The sequence below is a fragment of the Labeo rohita genome, chromosome 14, assembly GCF_022985175.1.
Source record: "Labeo rohita strain BAU-BD-2019 chromosome 14, IGBB_LRoh.1.0, whole genome shotgun sequence".
In the NCBI taxonomy this organism is placed as follows: Eukaryota; Metazoa; Chordata; class Actinopteri; order Cypriniformes; family Cyprinidae; genus Labeo; species Labeo rohita.
In genome coordinates this window covers 22,984,441-23,002,175 of record NC_066882.1, presented here as the reverse complement: position 1 = coordinate 23,002,175, position 17,735 = coordinate 22,984,441, and the positions used below count along the sequence as shown (strand labels likewise).

The 17,735-nt window shown below is 36.4% G+C and overlaps 1 protein-coding gene and 1 non-coding gene across 2 annotated transcripts; both read left to right on the top strand.

Moving 5' to 3' along the window:
* The first annotated feature begins 376 nt into the window (after positions 1–376).
* LOC127175746 (sodium- and chloride-dependent GABA transporter 2-like) lies at positions 377–8,238 on the top strand. The gene is made up of 14 exons (XM_051126994.1): positions 377–530; positions 1,887–2,021; positions 2,284–2,424; positions 2,543–2,630; positions 2,753–2,885; positions 4,061–4,195; positions 4,313–4,416; positions 4,519–4,643; positions 4,759–4,871; positions 6,831–6,968; positions 7,166–7,268; positions 7,369–7,469; positions 7,766–7,936; positions 8,119–8,238. The coding sequence occupies exons 1-14, from the start codon at positions 392–394 to the stop codon at positions 8,236–8,238; spliced, it is 1,746 nt and encodes a 581-aa protein (XP_050982951.1). The 5' UTR covers positions 377–391.
* Positions 8,239–11,131: 2,893 nt separating this feature from the next.
* On the top strand, positions 11,132–11,213 carry trnas-cga (transfer RNA serine (anticodon CGA)). Its single transcript has one exon. It is a non-coding gene; the product is annotated as a tRNA-Ser (tRNA).
* The last annotated feature ends 6,522 nt before the right edge of the window (positions 11,214–17,735 follow it).

The following is a 17,735-nucleotide window of genomic DNA, read 5'->3' as shown; positions in this document are numbered from 1 at the left end:
CAGGGATTTCCAGTGGCATAAGTAGTAAAGGGAGTAACTAGTGTTTTTTTTAATGCGAAGGACCCAAGTTCACGTCTGCGAACATTGGAAAGGCACATTCTGTATTCTGTAACATTGGAAAGGATATTTTCACTTAGTGTAAATAGCCGCTGCCTTAAATAAATATGTTTACGGCAGTGGCTATTTGTACTAAGTGTAAATAACGCTACTTAGGCTATTTACACAGGCACACATTTTACCTGAGGCACACCAAGCATCATATTAAACAACACATTTTGTCATTTTAGACCCCCCCCCACTGACTATTTGTTTCACAAATGATGCCTTTGATCCTCCTACACCGCAGAATTACAGCAGTCTAGAGAGCAGGATCTGGAAACAGAGTGAAGAAATGAACAGAACAGAAGGACAAATGCAGGAGCGAGGGTACTGGGGCAGTAAAGCTGAGTATCTTCTGGCTGTGGCCGGGAATGTGGTTGGTCTTGGTAACGTGTGGAGGTTTCCTTACCTCTGCTACAAGAATGGAGGAGGTATGATACAGCCTAATTATAGATTTCATTATAGCTGCACATTTATGGAGCTAGTATGACAAAAATATGTGCATTTGAATTGTGTAAATTTGATTTATTGATGTGTCATTTAACAAAACTAAATATTATGTGGCATTTAACAGTTCCAAATTAGATTTTTTTTTTTACTTAAATATTGAACATATTAAATTAAACACAATACAATTTTTTATGGCTGTTTTTTTAATAGACATCTATTTTTAAACAGCAGATTTTTTGTTCGGGAATTCTTAGACTGCAGATATCCAGATTATACAGCTTTAAGTTTTCAAGATGAAGAAGAAATTCAGATGTAGCACTGCATTACAGTGTGCTGCGCTATTATTAAACTATGCTATTCTATGACATTAACAATGTAATTTCCACTGTTTACAATCGATGTTTAATGTTCAGAAATGAATATTTTGAAAAATGTAAAGCATTTTGGCTCGTTTATGTGTCTCGTGTTCTATGAGAGCTGTGTTTGGAGAGAGGAGAGTGTTTCTCTGAATTTCTGAATGTGTTTCATCAATTTGCCCTCATTGTTTTAAACTATACCATATAGCTGTGTGTTGTGATCAGTGCCGTCCCAAACATGGTTGCGATGTTCATTGTCAAAATCCAAAATTAGATTATTTTTAATTTATAAAAATGGCCATTATTTTGTTTTAAAAAGTTAGGAATTTTATTGACAAATTTTTAGCTTATTTTGTATATTTTTTTCCAGGGCATTTTGTCACATTTTCTTTCTTTTGAGGTAAATAATGAAAAACGTATACACTTTAATTGTGAAACAAAGCAACATATTTGTACTAGACAAGTGTGAAATTAATGTGGATAAAAAATTATACTTTAAACCCCACGTGGATTTACACAAACTGAGAATTCAAAAAGTGTTAGGTTGTGCCCCACACTCCTATAATAAATTAAATTTTTATATTGTGTTTACAGTTTAGTTTCTGATGAGATTATTTCTAAAAACTGTGTTCTCATTTAACAAAACTATTGCATTCATGCATTCAAGGATGGCTACAATGCTCAGTGCTGCAAATACGCATTATTAAAAGGAACATTTGTTCACCATGTAAAAAGTGTACCAATATTTTAAAAGCGTTTAAAATTCAGTTCCCGGAGGGTCACAGCCATGCAGAGTTTATATTCAACCCTAATTAAACACACCTGATCCAGCTAATTATGTCTTTCCAGCTTATTTGATAACTACATAGTATGTGTGTTGGAGCAGGTTTGGAATTAAACTCTGCAGGGCTGCGGCCCTCCAGGAACTAAGTTTGACAACTGTGCTTTAGATAATGTATTATTTATCTTGCGTGTTCTCAGGGGCGTTCCTGATACCCTACATGGTATTTGTGATTACCTGTGGGATGCCTCTGTTCCTGCTAGAAACCGCTATGGGACAGTACACACAGGAAGGGGTTATTACATGTTGGCGTTCCCTTTGTCCACTAGCTGAAGGTGAGAGTCATAAAAAAATAATTAATAAGTAAATATTAATTTACTCCTGATTGATTATTTTTTTCTTTACAATTTTTTTTAAAAGATTAAAAACACTTTTAATGTTTTTGCTTAATGCAAATTTTACATTCAAAATTATATTTGCCTTAATGCCTTAAACTTAGACTAGTTATTTGGCCCACTCAAATTTGCATTTGTCCTGGGGCAAATTGATTCCGGTTTTGATTATTTTTTAGTCTGTGTATCTGTTTCCTTTTGTCAGGTATTGGCTATGCAGGACAGCTGACATTGCTGTACAACTGCACATATTACATCATCATTCTGGCCTGGGCGCTTTTCTACCTCTTCTTCTCTTTTAGTTCCCAACTTCCATGGGCCAGCTGTAACAACACCTGGAACACAGGTGATAATCTGCAAAATGAATAAACATTACATGAAAAAATATTATCTACTCATAATTATAGCTGAAATTGCTATTAAACAACATGAAATAAAAAAAACAAAAAAACTCTCTGTCTTAGATGACTGTCTAAATCATGCTGAAACAAATTTGACCCTCAACTGGACAACACTGATTCATTCTACACCTGCAGCTACTGAATTCTGGGAGTAAATAAACACAAATAGATTTTAACATTAGCAATAAGAAGTCTAAAACTTTTGATTTTTATTAAAATAAAAAAGAAATAAAAGGTTTTTATTGTTTCTGTCTTTCTGATCACATTGTACAGACGCAGAGTGCTGTCTCTCTCTGGAGGTATTGAGGAGGTCGGTAAGATCAACTGGGAAATTCTTCTGTGTCTCATTACAATGTGGATCATATGTTATTTCTCCATCTGGAAAGGAGTCAAATCTACAGGCAAGGTAAGCAAGAATATACGGTTGAGGTTGAAAGTTTGCAAAAGTTTCTTGAACAGTTAAACAGTTGAACTGTAAAGGAAAAATCATTCAGGTCCCAAACATTATTTAGTTTTCAGCATTTTTGTGTACTTGAACCCTTTCCAACAATGACTGTATGATTTTGAGATCCATCTTTTCACACTGAGGACAACTGAGGGACTCATATGCAACTATTACAGAAGGTTCAAATGCTCACTGATGCTTCAGAAGGAAAAACTATGCATTAAGAGCAGGGGTGGGGGTGGAAACTTTTGAACGAAATGGAAATGTGTAAATTTTTCTTATTTTGCCTAAATATTATATTTTTTCGTTTAGTACTGCCCTTTAGAGACTACAGAAGATAGTTAAATGTTTCCCAGAAGACAAAATAAGTTAAATTTAAAATTCAAATTCAAAAACCGGCTCTTAATGCATTGTGTTTTCTTCTGGCGCATCAGGGAGTGTTTGAACCTTTTGTAATAGTTGCATATGAGTCCCTCAGTTGTCCTCATGGATCTTAAAATCATAGTCATTGTTGGAAAGGGTTCAAATACACTAAAGTGCTAAAAAACCAAAGAATTTGTGGGACCTAAAGGATTTTTCAGCAGAACTGTTCAGGACAAGCAAGGGACTCATGAACAAAACAACTATCACTAAACAAAATCTAAAAAAAAAAAACAGCTGTGGATCACTCGCACAGTGCTACAGTACTAAACACAGTATTAAGAATCTAGGGGGGTGTAAACTTTTGAATTGGGTCATTTTTATAAATTCAACTCAATTATTTTCTCTTGTGGACTATATGTAAACATCCTTTATGTGAAATATCTTATTCAGGTCAGTACTAAATTAAAAATAACATGCATTTTTTATGATCCCTCTTATTTTGGTAAAATAATTAAAATTTGTAATGATTCTGAAAAGTGGATGCAAACTTTTGACCTCAACTGTATTTCAGATAATATTATAGTCTATATACCCTGTTTGTATGTATATACATTGGGCATAGACCATTTTTCATCATATTTTTCTGTCTCATAAACTATGGCCACTTATTTTTTGTTTATTTAGTTTATTTTTTAAGATGTTTGTTGTCATGGATTCATGTTTTATTCTGCTCCAAGTGTCAGTATTATTATATTATTGTATTGTGCTTGTAGGTGGTGTATTTCACAGCCACATTTCCTTACGTGATGCTGCTTGTGTTGCTGATTCGTGGGTTGACTCTCCCTGGAGCTCTGCAGGGGGTTGTGTTTTACCTGTACCCTGAACCGGCCCGTCTCTCTGATCCACAGGTAACCCCACCATATGTTTTTTTTTGAGTATGAGTATTCTATGAGTAACAACATATTAAAGTTTTAAAACATGATACTCTTAATATATACAAATTGGGTTTCTGTGTGTTCGCTTAGGTTTGGATGGAGGCAGGAACTCAGATCTTTTTCTCATACAGTGTGTGTTTTGGCACTCTTATTTCACTAGGCAGTTATAATCAATACAACAACAACTGCTACAGGTTAGTACTGGTACTAGAAAATTAATTTAAAAAATGAATGAGTGCACAAATGAATAGCTAAACCTGTTGTGTTTATGTGTTTTTATAATCTACGTCTACCAGGGACTCTTTGTGGCTCTGCCTTCTAAACAGTGCCACCAGTTTAGTGGCTGGTTTTGCTGTGTTCTCAGTCCTGGGGTTCATGGCTAATGCACAGGGCGTCCCCATTGAGGAGGTAGCAGAATCAGGTATTAAAACACTTCGTAAAACACAGGAGGTATTATAAGGCAAGTGTAGTTGAAATTAAAATAACGACTAAAAAGTTTCAGTATAAATAATTAGATTTTGGTCTTTCTCTGACAGGTCCAGGACTAGCGTTCATAGCTTATCCACAGGCAGTAGCTATGATGCCTCTTCCTCAGTTGTGGGCTGTTTGTTTCTTCATCATGATTATTTTGTTGGGCCTAGATACACAGGTGAACTAAAAGTACTAAAACTAAAATCTGTGAGGTACATGTTATATTTCTTGCAGCTTTTAACTACAGTGCCTTGCGAAAGTATTCATACCCCTTCATTTTTTCATGATTTGTTATGTTGCAGCCTTATGTTAAACTGCCTTAAGTTTTCTTTTTTCCACATCATTCTATACTCCATGGCATACACCATAATGACAAAGCAGAAAACAGGTTTGTAACAACTTTTGTAAAAAAATTTTTTGAAATGATTCAACAATTTATATTGTTGATAGTTATATTAGTTTAACTAGTAACCATGGTTTTTGGTTTTATTTGTAGTAAAACCATGGTTAATTTTCATAAGGGTATCACTTGTAGATGTTACTGCACTTCAAGTGCAGTTAAACTGTGGCAAATTTATTTGAATGAGTATGATTTGGAAAGGCACACATTTCTCAGAAAGGGCCTAACAGCTAAAAATGCATATCATAAAAACGAAGCCCTGAAGTCAAAATAACTGCCTGTAGAGCTCAGAAACAGGCTTGTGACAAGCTAAAGATCTGGGGAAAAGTTCAGAAAAAAATTCTGCTGCATTGAAGGTTACATCTCCATTATCCATAAAGGAAGATGCTTGAAACAACTAGGACTATTTCTAGAGCTGGCCCCCTGGCCAAACTGAGCAATTGATGGAGAGGGGGCTTGGTTATACTGGTGACCAAGAAGCTAATTGTCACTCTAGTTGAGCTCCATGATCATATATGCAGATGGAAGAAACTTACAGAAGGACAAACATCACTGCAACACTCCACTAATCTGGTCTTTATGGTGGTGTGGCCAAACTAAATCCTCTCCTCAGTGAAGGCACATGAAAACCCACTTGGAATTAGCAAAAATCACCTTAAGGAGCCTCAGACTGTGAGAAACAAAATTCTCTGGTCTGATGAACTTTGAATCCAAGCATCATGTTTGAAGAAAACCAGACACTGCTCATCAGCTGTAGAGTACCATCTCAGCAGTAAAGTGTGGTGGTAGGAGCCACATGCTGTGGGGCTGTTTTTCAGTGGCAGGTACTAAGGGACTCATCAGAGCAGAAGGAAAGCTCAGTGCTTCAAAATATTGAGATAGTCTTAATGAAAACGCAGTCCAGAGGATTCAGAACCTCAGACTGGACAGAAGGTTCACCTTCTGACAGGACAGTGACCCTAAGCACACAGCAAGAGTGGCTTATAGACAACTCTGTGAATGTCCTTGAGCGGCCCAGCCAGAGCCTTGGCTTGAACCCAATCAAATGTTTCTGGAGAAATCTAAAAATGTCTGCCAGCCCCCATCCAACCTGACAGAGCTTGAGAGGTAAAAAGGTGAGGCGAAGAATGGCAGATAAATGCCAAATGCAGATGTGCAGAGCTTGTAGCATCATTCCCAAAAAGTCTTGAGGCTGTAAAGGTACTTAAACTAAGTACAGAGTTAAGGGCATGAATACTTACGCAATGTACTTCTTTCAGTATTTTATTTTGCAAAGTTGTCACATATCTGTTTTTTTGCTGTCATTATGGTGTATGGAGTGTACACTGATGTGGGAAAAAAGTCATTTAAAGCAGTTTAACATAAGGCTGCAACATAAAATGTAAAGGGGTATGAATACTTATGGATATATGGGTATGAATGCAAGGCACTTATTATTATTAGCACAATGAACACTAAATGAATTTCACTGATATTGGTGGATAGATTCTAGAATATTATGCTCAATAAAACTGTTCATAGTTCTAATAGTTCATGGTTCAAATACAGGGTTGTGCAATCCTGCTCCTGGAGGGTCAACGTCCTGCAGACATCCTTTCCTAGAAGTTTCTAATGAAGGCCTTGATTAGCCGGTTCAGGTGTTTATTAGGGTTGGAGCTAAACTCTGCAGGACAGTGGCCCTCCAGAAACAGGTTTGGACATGCCTTTTCTAATGCATTTGTGCCGTTTCCTTCAAAGTTTGTTGGAATGGATTGTATAATTACATCAGTGATGGATATGTTCCCCGCGGTGCTGCGCAGAGCTGGTCGTCGAGAAATGATTCTGCTGGTCTTCTGTCTCACTTGCTTCCTTGGACAACTCATCATGGTTACAGAGGTCAGAGGAGTGTGTATGTGACAGAGAGAGACAGAGAGAAATTAATGTTAACAATGAAATTCCAAAATGCTTAACTGCTAAACTGCTAAACTATAATTAAAGCGTATTTTGAACCTTGAAAGTATTACAGTAAAATTCAACCTTTTTCCAAATGTACTACTATATCTAGAGTTGTAATGATGTATTGTGATCTGCAGGGGGGGATGTATGTATTCCAATTGCTAGACAACTATGCCTGTAATGGAGCCTGTATTCTCCTGCTATCTGTGTTTGAGTCTCTGGCCATGGGTTGGATCTTTGGTGAGTTGTACCTTAACAGAGATTCTGTTTATAATGAAAAGAGAAGTTAAATACAAAATATCAAAGGCTGCAAATGCATTTGTTCAATTCTCCTCTACAGGGGCTGAGAGGATGTTTAACATCATTGAAGACATGACAAATTCACGGCCCAATTATATATTCATACTGTGCTGGAAATACCTGACTCCTCTCGTATCCCTGGTAGGTATCTACATTAGGATTCACAGATGCAAAAAGTCAATAAACAACCTACCATTTTTTTCAACTGATTTTGAGAGTACTAATTAGAAATTAGCATGTTTTGTGCCATCTAATCATGAAATCAACTTTATAAAAGTCTATAAACAATTAATTAATCAAGCCTCTCATTACTATCTATGTGAACATTTTTATTGATTTCATACAAATTAATACAATAATAATATTAATTTGTAACATTTAGTAATTTTCCATTCTTTTTTCACAGCATATTTATTTTCTCTTTGGTCCATTCTCAGGTGTCTTTTGTCTGTTCTGTGGTCAAGTACAAGCCCCTCACTTTTAACCGTTGGTATGTGTACCCAGACTGGGCATACATACTAGGCTGGTTACTGGCCCTGTCTTCCATTCTGCTGGTGCCTGTATGGGTGCTAGGCCAAATGTGTGCTGGGAAAGGAAGCCTAAAACAGGTAAAGATATTGCATTCAAGGTATGCATTTAATCAATTCATGCATTTCCCTTGGAAATCAACAAGGAACAACAGTTCAAAGAGGGACTTGAACTTTATCCGAAGCAATCCAAAAACACTAACCAAAAGTAAATCTACCTTAAATTCTAATGTTTTTTTCTCTTTGTCTGTGTTTCTTGGCAGCGTTGGCGCCGCTTGTGTAGTCCTGACAAAAACCTTCCTCTTTGTAAGCAACAAGCTAAAATCCAGGCAAAAACTTTCCCCGCAGAGGTGGAAGACTTAGTTCAGAGCAACACAAACTAAACCATTACATATTTGGAAACTAAAATATATATATATATATATATATATATATATAAGAACATACAATAGTTCAAACTTTTGGTTAAAATCAATTTTTATTACATATATATTAAATATTATTTTGGGTTTGTTTCCTTTTTATTTACAACAGTATATTACTCCAAAAAAATGTAAAGAATTATGGTCTTTGCTCCCAACATTGTTGTCTTTTCATCTGATTAGAACTAGTTACAAGATAGTTGTTGTCTTCAATGAATTTAAGTGTATTTTAAATGATTTTGTCTTGAGTTACCCGATTGTATTTGCTTTGACTTTTATTTGCTTTGAGATTTTGTATCTCAAGAGTTTTATCTCCTAGTTAAATAAGGGTTAAATATAAATTTTGGCATGAAACTCTAGATGGTGCAGTCCAATAGGTCTAACTCAATCTGACACAATGGCATCATTATCACGCGGCACAGCTGATTGGTTCTTTCCTGTATCAATAGCCAATGAGCTTGCTGCTCAGCATTCAAATATATAACTAGTGCTTGCTGTAGCAGTTTTCAGCATGCTTCAGAAACATCTGAAATCAAAATCTAAGATAAGGGTTTGCTCTTTTGATCCATATCACTGTGTATATTGCATGGGCTGCCTAATTAAATAAAAACTGACAAGCAGCAGGTGCTCGTGTTGAAGTGGCGAGTGGCAACCGTTGTTTTTTTTTTTTGAGAAGGGGCGGGAAGACGCACGCCATCATCGCATGACGCAATGACTGCATAACACAAGTGCTTTTAGAGTATAAGAAAAAAAAAAAAAAACTTTGAGATACTTATATAAATAAAATTGAAAAAAAAAAAAAATTAAAGTATTTAAGTAAATGGTCTTGGATTGTTATATTTACAGTACATTATGATATAATCCTTTATGATATATATGGGTTATTCTATAATTGTGCATATACATCTCATGTCCGTGAAGTATATTTTTAATATATTTTCATCAATATAAAGCCCCAATACTTAATTTTCTAATACACAATTATATTTTTCCCAATCACACTACTATATGTTGAAAAAGCCATATCTTTTGTTCAAAAATGATTTTGTAAAGTTGCTCATTCTACTCTGCATTTAAGCATGAAAATTACCTCAAATATAAATTCATTTAGTTTTGCCTTCAGTTAGATTAGGTTGTCAAGACATTTGGGCGTTCGCTTCAAAATAATAAGTGTTTATTGTGATATAACTTGTTTTATTTGTGTCCGAAAAACCATTGTCAACTAAGTTACCCACTAAACCCTCCCCTCAAAAAGGAATTTTTTGTCCCATTCTCACATAATTTGCACAGTATGATGATATTTCCTCTACAAGCACATGGATGAAACACTAGACGTTATGTTCTCTCTCTTTCCCCTCATATTGGTTAAACTAGCAAACCTGTCAACAGTGGATTAATTGACTGTCAACAGTGTTACACAAGTATTATTGCTGCGGTTTTTAACAAGACAGTTTAACTAAAACTTATATTTTGTTTATGAAAATATATTTCTAAACATACCATATGTTCAGTAGTTCTAGGCTTCCATGTTGAGCATAGGCCCAAAACACTAAAAATATCAACTAAGTTTCTTCACATTGTAAAATTCTTAATGGACCCCTAATTATAGAATGACCCATTAAAACACACACACACACACACACGTTTGTTTTTGTAAATTGTGGGGACTTTCCATAGACTTCTATAGTTTTTATACTGACCAAACTATCCCCCAACCCAACCCTAACCCTAAACCTACCCCTTACAGAAAATATGTCTGCATTGTTACATTTTCAGATAAACATCATTTACTATTTTTAATCTTTTTTTTTTTACATTGCACCATGTCAGAAATTTCAGGTTTTACTATCCTTGTGGGGACATTTGGACATTTGGTCCCCACAATGTAGCAAGAACAAGTACACACACACACACACACACACACACACACATGTCTGGTTTATTATCTTTGTGGGGACTCTCCATAGGCGCAATGGTTTGTATACTGTCCACACTGTATTTTCTATCCTCTTACCCTAACCCTACCCCTAAACCTAACCCTTACAGAAAACTTTCTGCATTTTTACTTTCTCAAAAAATCTCATTCTGTATGATTTATAAACTTTTGTACCCATGGGGACCGCAGGCTGGTCCCCACAATGTCAAAAATTTCAGGTTTTACTATCCTTGTGGGGACATTTGGTCCCCACAATGTAGCAAAAACAAGTACACACACACACACATAAAATACATAAAAAGTTATTAAATTGTTAGGGTTATAGTTACCCATAACTGTATATAAATTAATCAACCCAACGTTTTTGTAACTATAAATATAGCCTAATATAGCACAAATGTGGCCCATATGGGACCCACAAATAAACAATAATGGGCAACCTAACTGGGGCCCACAAGTTTATCCAAGCTGGAGCTCACATTCATCCTATCAAAGTGCCCACTCTGAGCCCATGCCAAGTTGATAGCCAAGATAAATCCCATGTGGGGCCCACATGGACAAGTTGGCTGGGTTACTGCATTTTTCTAGTTATTTGCCTAGTGGCTAATCTTGCCTCAGCTCTTTTTAAAGATTAATCACTAATGATAATGAATTTATGTTCCTTCTCTAAAAAAGTGCTGCTGAAGGTAAAAGGGTCTGTAATGCTAGGGTAAAGGAGTGATGCTTGGGCCTTTGGGTTTTTTTTTTTTTTTTTTTTTGCTGATGTCTGTGAGCTTGTAATAACTGAGATCCATTATAATGCCTGCAGTCAGACGTTCTCAGCTTCATTCTCATTCTCTCAGTTTCATTCTGTCATGCTGGATAAAATATAGATGGGCTCTGAAAATCCATCCATGTGGATGAGAGTGGGATGGCACAGCTGTGATGGCCGAGAGGTTAAGGCGTTGGACTCGAAATCCAATGGGGTTTCCCCGCGCAGGTTCGAATCCTGCTCACAGCGACACTGGATTGCCTCCAGAATAATATTGATAAATGCGAGTAGGTGGAGCTGGATGCGACGCATTTAGAGAGTGTTTTCACAGCAAATGTAGTTGACGTGATCTGACAACAAGCGTTTTAGACTTCATTTACACCTATATTTAGCACTGACCACTTGTGATTGGATCTAAAAAGAAAAGCAGCTTAGCAAATGATATGATATAATGAATGTAAACGATGTAATTTGTATGTAGCCTATATATTTTTAAGTTTGAATTGCTTGTGCATGTTTCTTTTTTATTTTCTTAAAAAAATAAGTGATAAACAGTTACATTTGTGCATTTAGTAGACACTACATTTTCCACAATATTTTATATTTAAATAAGCTTATTTTTTTCAAGCACTAATGATGGAAGAAATAACACCTGTCTGAGAAAAACATTATAAGTATCCTCACATAGATGCATTTATGCACTGAATGCTTGTAATTGCTTTACCACATGCAAGCTGCCCGCACTGGTTTAGCTTTGACTCAGAGATCAGACTCAGTAGGAACGGCACTGGGAGTGTGTGTTGAGTGCACAGCATTATTCAAGACTGAAGAGAGTTCAAAGATGAGGGCCATGACATGGAAGCTAAATATAGAACAGACTGTTGAAAGTCAAGAGCCTTTTTTCCCCTCCCAGAGAGACAGAGAGGAGGAAAGAGACAGCTCTCTCTCTCATGGTCTAAAGGTGAGAAAACAAGAGGAACATTCATCCTGCAGTACAGTCACCGTGATCATTAACAAGTATTTATATTTATGAAGTTCAAAGCAAATGCCATCAGCAGGTCGGATTCTCATTCTAGAGCACTTGAGGGATTTTCTGGTCTCAAAATCACAGTCCATGTATTGTTCAAGATTTCAGGACAGTTTTTATATCTGGGAGTGTAATGCTGCAGAAGTATATAACCAGAAGTAAGAGCAGTTATATGTCATATAGGCTTTATTAATACGTCTTTGTTTATAATGCATCTTTTTCTCTCTGTTTTGGCCTTCTGTCCACATTAAGACAATGTTTTTGTCAAGGAAAACTGGGTTTTTTGAAAACGCTTTCCAAAGTGGATAAATTTAAAAACGCTGTTTTCAAGTTGTAGTGTGGATTGTGAAAATAGAGGCTTTTGAAAATGATGACCCATGCTTTGTCATGTGACACATTGTACAAATAGATATCTATATTTATACCTGTTATGTGCTATTTACTTTCACACTACAGATGTGTTACTTTGTACACTCTTCATATCACAGTCCTACAAACATGACAGAAAATATACTTGTGATTGCTGTTTGCAGCAAAACATGAAGGCAGTTTCAGGGGCCGTTTACATAACATTTTCAGCCAAAAACAGGAAACGTTTTATGAGTTTTGCCTGTTCGTTTACGCGGCAATGGCATTTGGGGACTGAAAACATCATTTGAAAACTGTTTTAAAGTGCAAGTTTTTGAGAACTCCACCATGATTGTTTTTGTGTAAACACCCAATATGGGAGTCTTTGAAAATGGTGAGGACATGCGTAGTATGTATTAAGTACTGTATGTAGACATGTTCAGTACCTTTTAGATTTTGAAGGCAAGCGCAAACAAACAGTGTGCCAACTACTGGCCTGGCATACGTAATACAGCATTTTTGGCAGTTTTCATGGATATGGACAAATTGTTTTCAAAAAGTTGTTGTGTATAATAAAAAAAAAAAGGGAAAAAATTCTGTTTTTGACTACATTGTTGTTGTGTAATGTAGCCTTAGAGACATACAAATGTAAGTGAGTGCGAACTGGACGCATCAGTGAATAGTAAGATATTTTCATAAATAAAATGATACTGCCAGAAGAATTGTCTAAAAACGTATCATATCTGTTCCATCTATATCGTCTCAGTGAGTTCTTTTTGAGGGTGTAGGCATGCACACTAAAGAATTCTACATTTCCTGACGTTTTGGTGTGGATGAGAAACATTTTGGAAAAAAAACGCTTGAAAACGCTAGTGTGGATGGAGAACGTTTTAAAATGAAAACGCTGTTTTCAAATGTATCCAGATTAAGGTAGATGTAGCCATAGTCTCCACCAGAGACAGTTAATTGTGTTATCCAGTGAGAGCTGAAATGCACCAATCAGAGCACTTGACTACACATTGATCAGAGCTGCTTTTATAAAGCTGATTTTTTTATAAATTATAAAGCTCCATTGGTGCATCAAAGTTGCAAATTTAATGTATGCACAAAAATGTAAGTATCGCATAAAACATTTGCGAATAAGCACCATTTCCATCCAACAAATCAAAGGGAACAAAACCATCATTTCCTGATAAACTGACACTATATATTATGAAGAAAAATAAGAGAAACCACTGAATATAGTAATTTTCGTATATAATTACTTGCGCCTCAGAGTGAGCAGACGAAACACAATAAATGTGATAATTTTTTTCAGTGGATGCTTACTGTTTGGGAACACAGTTGTGTAAGACAGTTCTGGGACAGACATCTCCCATTATTTGAATTAACCCTTTTTGGCAAAAGTCAAAAACCACCTCAAGCAAGCGTAAAACATTTTATTTGAAATTTGGAGTTTCCATCAGTTGTTTCTGATGTGATACTTCAAAATGTGCATAAAAACAGGGTGATGGAAACAGCTTATTTATTTTTACTCCCTGCAGTATGGTAATTTAATGTTTCCTTTCTTGATTGCCCTGCTCTCTGGGGGTTTGCTTTAAGTGGTTAAAGATTGGGCCTAATTTTGGACTCTCCAGTGGGTGTTTGTGTTCTCACTGCACCTTTGAGGAAACCACTTTCATTTGAGGTTGTTACTGGTTTATTTTGGAGTTTATCTCCACATTATTTTATGTCTGTCTAAGTGCAGATTGTTTAACAAAATGCTTAAAAAACAGTGACTTGATCACTATGCATTATACAAATGTAAGGTGTTTCAAACTTCTACCTTTTCATATGAAAACAGAGAATGAAACATTTTACTCAATGTAATGTTTAACATATTCTCCTTCTCTTCCTTAAAGGGATAGTTCACCCAAAAAATAAAAATGACCCCATGATTTACTTCCCCTCAAGCCATCCTAGGTATACAGTGGTGTGAAAAACTATTTGCCCCCTTCCTGATTTCTTATTCTTTTGCATGTTTGTCACACTTAAATGTTTCTGCTCATCAAAAACCGTTAACTATTAGTCAAATATAACATAATTGAACACAAAATGCAGTTTTTAAATGAAGGTTTACGTTATTTAGGGAGAAAAAAAACTCCAAATCTACATGGCCCTGTGTGAAAAAGTGATTACCCCCCCTTGTTGAAAAATAACTTAACTGTGGTTTATCACACCTGAGTTCAATTTCTGTAGCCACCCCCAGGCCTGATTACTGCCACACCTGTTTCAATCAAGAAATCACTTAAATAGGAGCTACCTGACACAGAGAAGTAGACCAAAAGCACCTCAAAAGCTAGACATCATGCCAAGATCCAAAGAAATTCAGGAACAAATGAGAACAAAAGTAATTGAGATCTATCAGTCTGGTAAAGGTTATAAAGCCATTTCTAAAGCTTTGGGACTCCAGCGAACCACAGTGAGAGCCATTATCCACAAATGGCAAAAACATGGAACAGTGGTGAACCTTCCCAGGAGTGGCCGGCCGACCAAAATTACCCCAAGAGCGCAGAGACAACTCATCCGAGAGGTCACAAAAGACCCCAGGACAACGTCTAAAGAACTGCAGGCCTCACTTGCCTCAATTAAGGTCAGTGTTCACGACTCCACCATAAGAAAGAGACTGGGCAAAAACGGCCTGCATGGCAGATTTCCAAGACGCAAACCACTGCTAAGCAAAAAGAACATTAAGGCTCGTCTCAATTTTGCTAAAAAACATCTCAATGATTGCCAAGACTTTTGGGAAAATACCTTGTGGACTGACGAGACAAAAGTTGAACTTTTTGGAAGGCGCGTGTCCCGTTACATCTGGCGTAAAAGTAACACAGCATTTCAGAAAAAGAACATCATACCAACAGTAAAATATGGTGGTGGTAGTGTGATGGTCTGGGGTTGTTTTGCTGCTTCAGGACCTGGAAGGCTTGCTGTGATAGATGGAACCATGAATTCTACTGTCTACCAAAAAATCCTGAAGGAGAATGTCCGCCCATCTGTTCGTCAACTCAAGCTGAAGCGATCTTGGGTTCTGCAGCAGGACAATGACCCAAAACACACCAGCAAATCCACCTCTGAATGGCTGAAGAAAAACAAAATGAAGACTTTGGAGTGGCCTAGTCAAAGTCCTGACCTGAATCCTATTGAGATGCTGTGGCATGACCTTAAAAAGGCGGTTCATGCTAGAAAACCCTCAAATAAAGCTGAATTACAACAATTCTGCAAAGATGAGTGGGCCAAAATTCCTCCAGAGTGCTGTAAAAGACTCGTTGCAAGTTATCGCAAACGCTTGATTGCAGTTATTGCTGCTAAGGGTGGCCCAACCAGTTATTAGGTTCAGGGGGCAATTACTTTTTCACACAGGGCCATGTAGGTTTGGATTTTTTTTTCTCCCTAAATAATAAAAACCATCATTTAAAAACTGCATTTTGTGTTTACTTGTGTTATCTTTGACTAATAGTTAAATGTGTTTGATGATCAGAAACATTTTGTGTGACAAACATGAAAAAGAATAAGAAATCAGGAAGGGGGCAAATAGTTTTTCACACCACTGTATATGACTTTTTTTCATTCAGATGAATACAGTTGGAGTTACATTTAAAAAAAGGAAAAAGTCCTGGCTCTTCCAAGCTTTATAATGGCAGTGAATGGCTGTTGAGATTTTGTAGTCCAATAAAGTGCATCTATCCATCATAAAAAGTGCTCCACACAGCTCCGGGGGGATTTATAAAGGCCTTCAGAAGTGAATCGATGCATTTGTGTAAGAAAAATATTAATATTTAACACTTTATAAACCATAATCTCTAGCTTCCGGTGTTCAAAAGAGAGTGGCGTTCCAGCAGATGACGTAGTATGTTGGTGAACATTCAGTGGAGAGAGCAAAACAAAACCTCGTTCACAAATTAGAAGTACAAAGGAGGATTTCAATATAAGCCAAGCGGAGACTGGTTTTACTTTGCTGTAAACAAAACTTGGTTCTTGTGAGACTAGCATATACTCACTGGAGCTTAAGTTACACCTACTTCATTTAAATATTTAATTGTTTTTTTACACAAACGTATAGATTCACTTCAGGAGGCATTTATTAATGTGAAGCACTTTTTATGATGGATGGATGCACTTTATTGGACTTCAAAAAACCAACAGCCATTTTTGGGTGAACTATCCCTTTAAGAGCTGATTTATTAATGGTTCTTGAACTCAGATCATCTTCTCTTGCTGTGTTTACCCCCACAATGAAATTTCATCTCATCCTCAGCTGAAAACCCATATGTTTACTTGGTTATTGAAATATTTATGCAATCTGACTCTTTCGTCTGATTGCCATCTATTCATACGACATTTGTTAGGAAAACTGCGGAAAATGTATAATAACTCAATTGCAATAAATCATTTCCAATGCACTTTCCAATAAAGGGAGAACGGATGCATCCAGAATGTGCAAAATGAGCCCACACTGACTGTTCCAATCACAATCGAGATTCCTTCTTGAAAACATGCTTGCCTTAGCACCAAAACGTACACTGTTTGTTTACTAGAAGTCAAAATAATAGAAAAATCTTATGAAACGCTGAAAGTGATTGAAATAAACAGACACTGCTGAAGGGGTTTCTTGTTTGTTTACTAAAAAGCCTTTGGCTAAACATTTTACTCAAAGTTTTACTGTTTGTTTTAATTATGTTGCTCAAGTATTTAAAAAAAAAAAAAGATTTTCATATTACCAGGCAAAGTTGCCTCACTTCAGTCTTTCCGTATTTTTTTGTTTCTATATAAAAAAACTGCCTTAATTTTTTTCAGTTCCAGTTGTTTCCTAGCATGCATTGTGAAGTGTCCTTTGGAATAAATAAAAGAGATACTTATGATGGTGGAAACTCATAAAATGGATTTGATTACATTGCGTTGAACAGACATGAAGACACAGTCAGACGTCATATGACAGCAGCTTCAATGTTTGACGCAGTTGTGTTGTTCAGGTAGATCTGCTCTCTCCATTGTCACTCATATCAGAGACAGACTGTGCAAGACTATAAATCACACATTCACAGGCATGATGGAGTTGATCATGACCACCCAGCTGAATATGAGACGTATTCCATTCATCAGTGACAGACGGAGAGGAGGAAAAATACAAGAGAGAGACTCTGAAACCAAGATTAAAGGAGAAACACATGGCTTCCAGGCAATGCTGACATTTTTTAAGTGGCTGCTCGACAGAACATCTTGTGTTAGTGGCTGATGATCATGTTTTGTTTTGTTGTGTGGTTTTGTTCAGTTTTTGAAAATGATGGCATGTCACACATCCTGTCCATGTTGACATCTAGTTTGGTAAGTTCAAGTAAAAGTCTGTCTAGGGAATTTGA

Coding starts and splice junctions, on each gene's coding strand:
- LOC127175746 (XM_051126994.1), top strand. CDS start 392: ATGAACAGAACAGAAGGACAAATGCAGGAGCGAGGGTACTGGGGCAGT. Junction 2,631..2,752: donor GCAGCTACTGAATTCTGGGA/GTAAATAAACAC, acceptor CACATTGTACAG/ACGCAGAGTGCTGTCTCTCT. Junction 4,417..4,518: donor TACAACAACAACTGCTACAG/GTTAGTACTGGT, acceptor TACGTCTACCAG/GGACTCTTTGTGGCTCTGCC.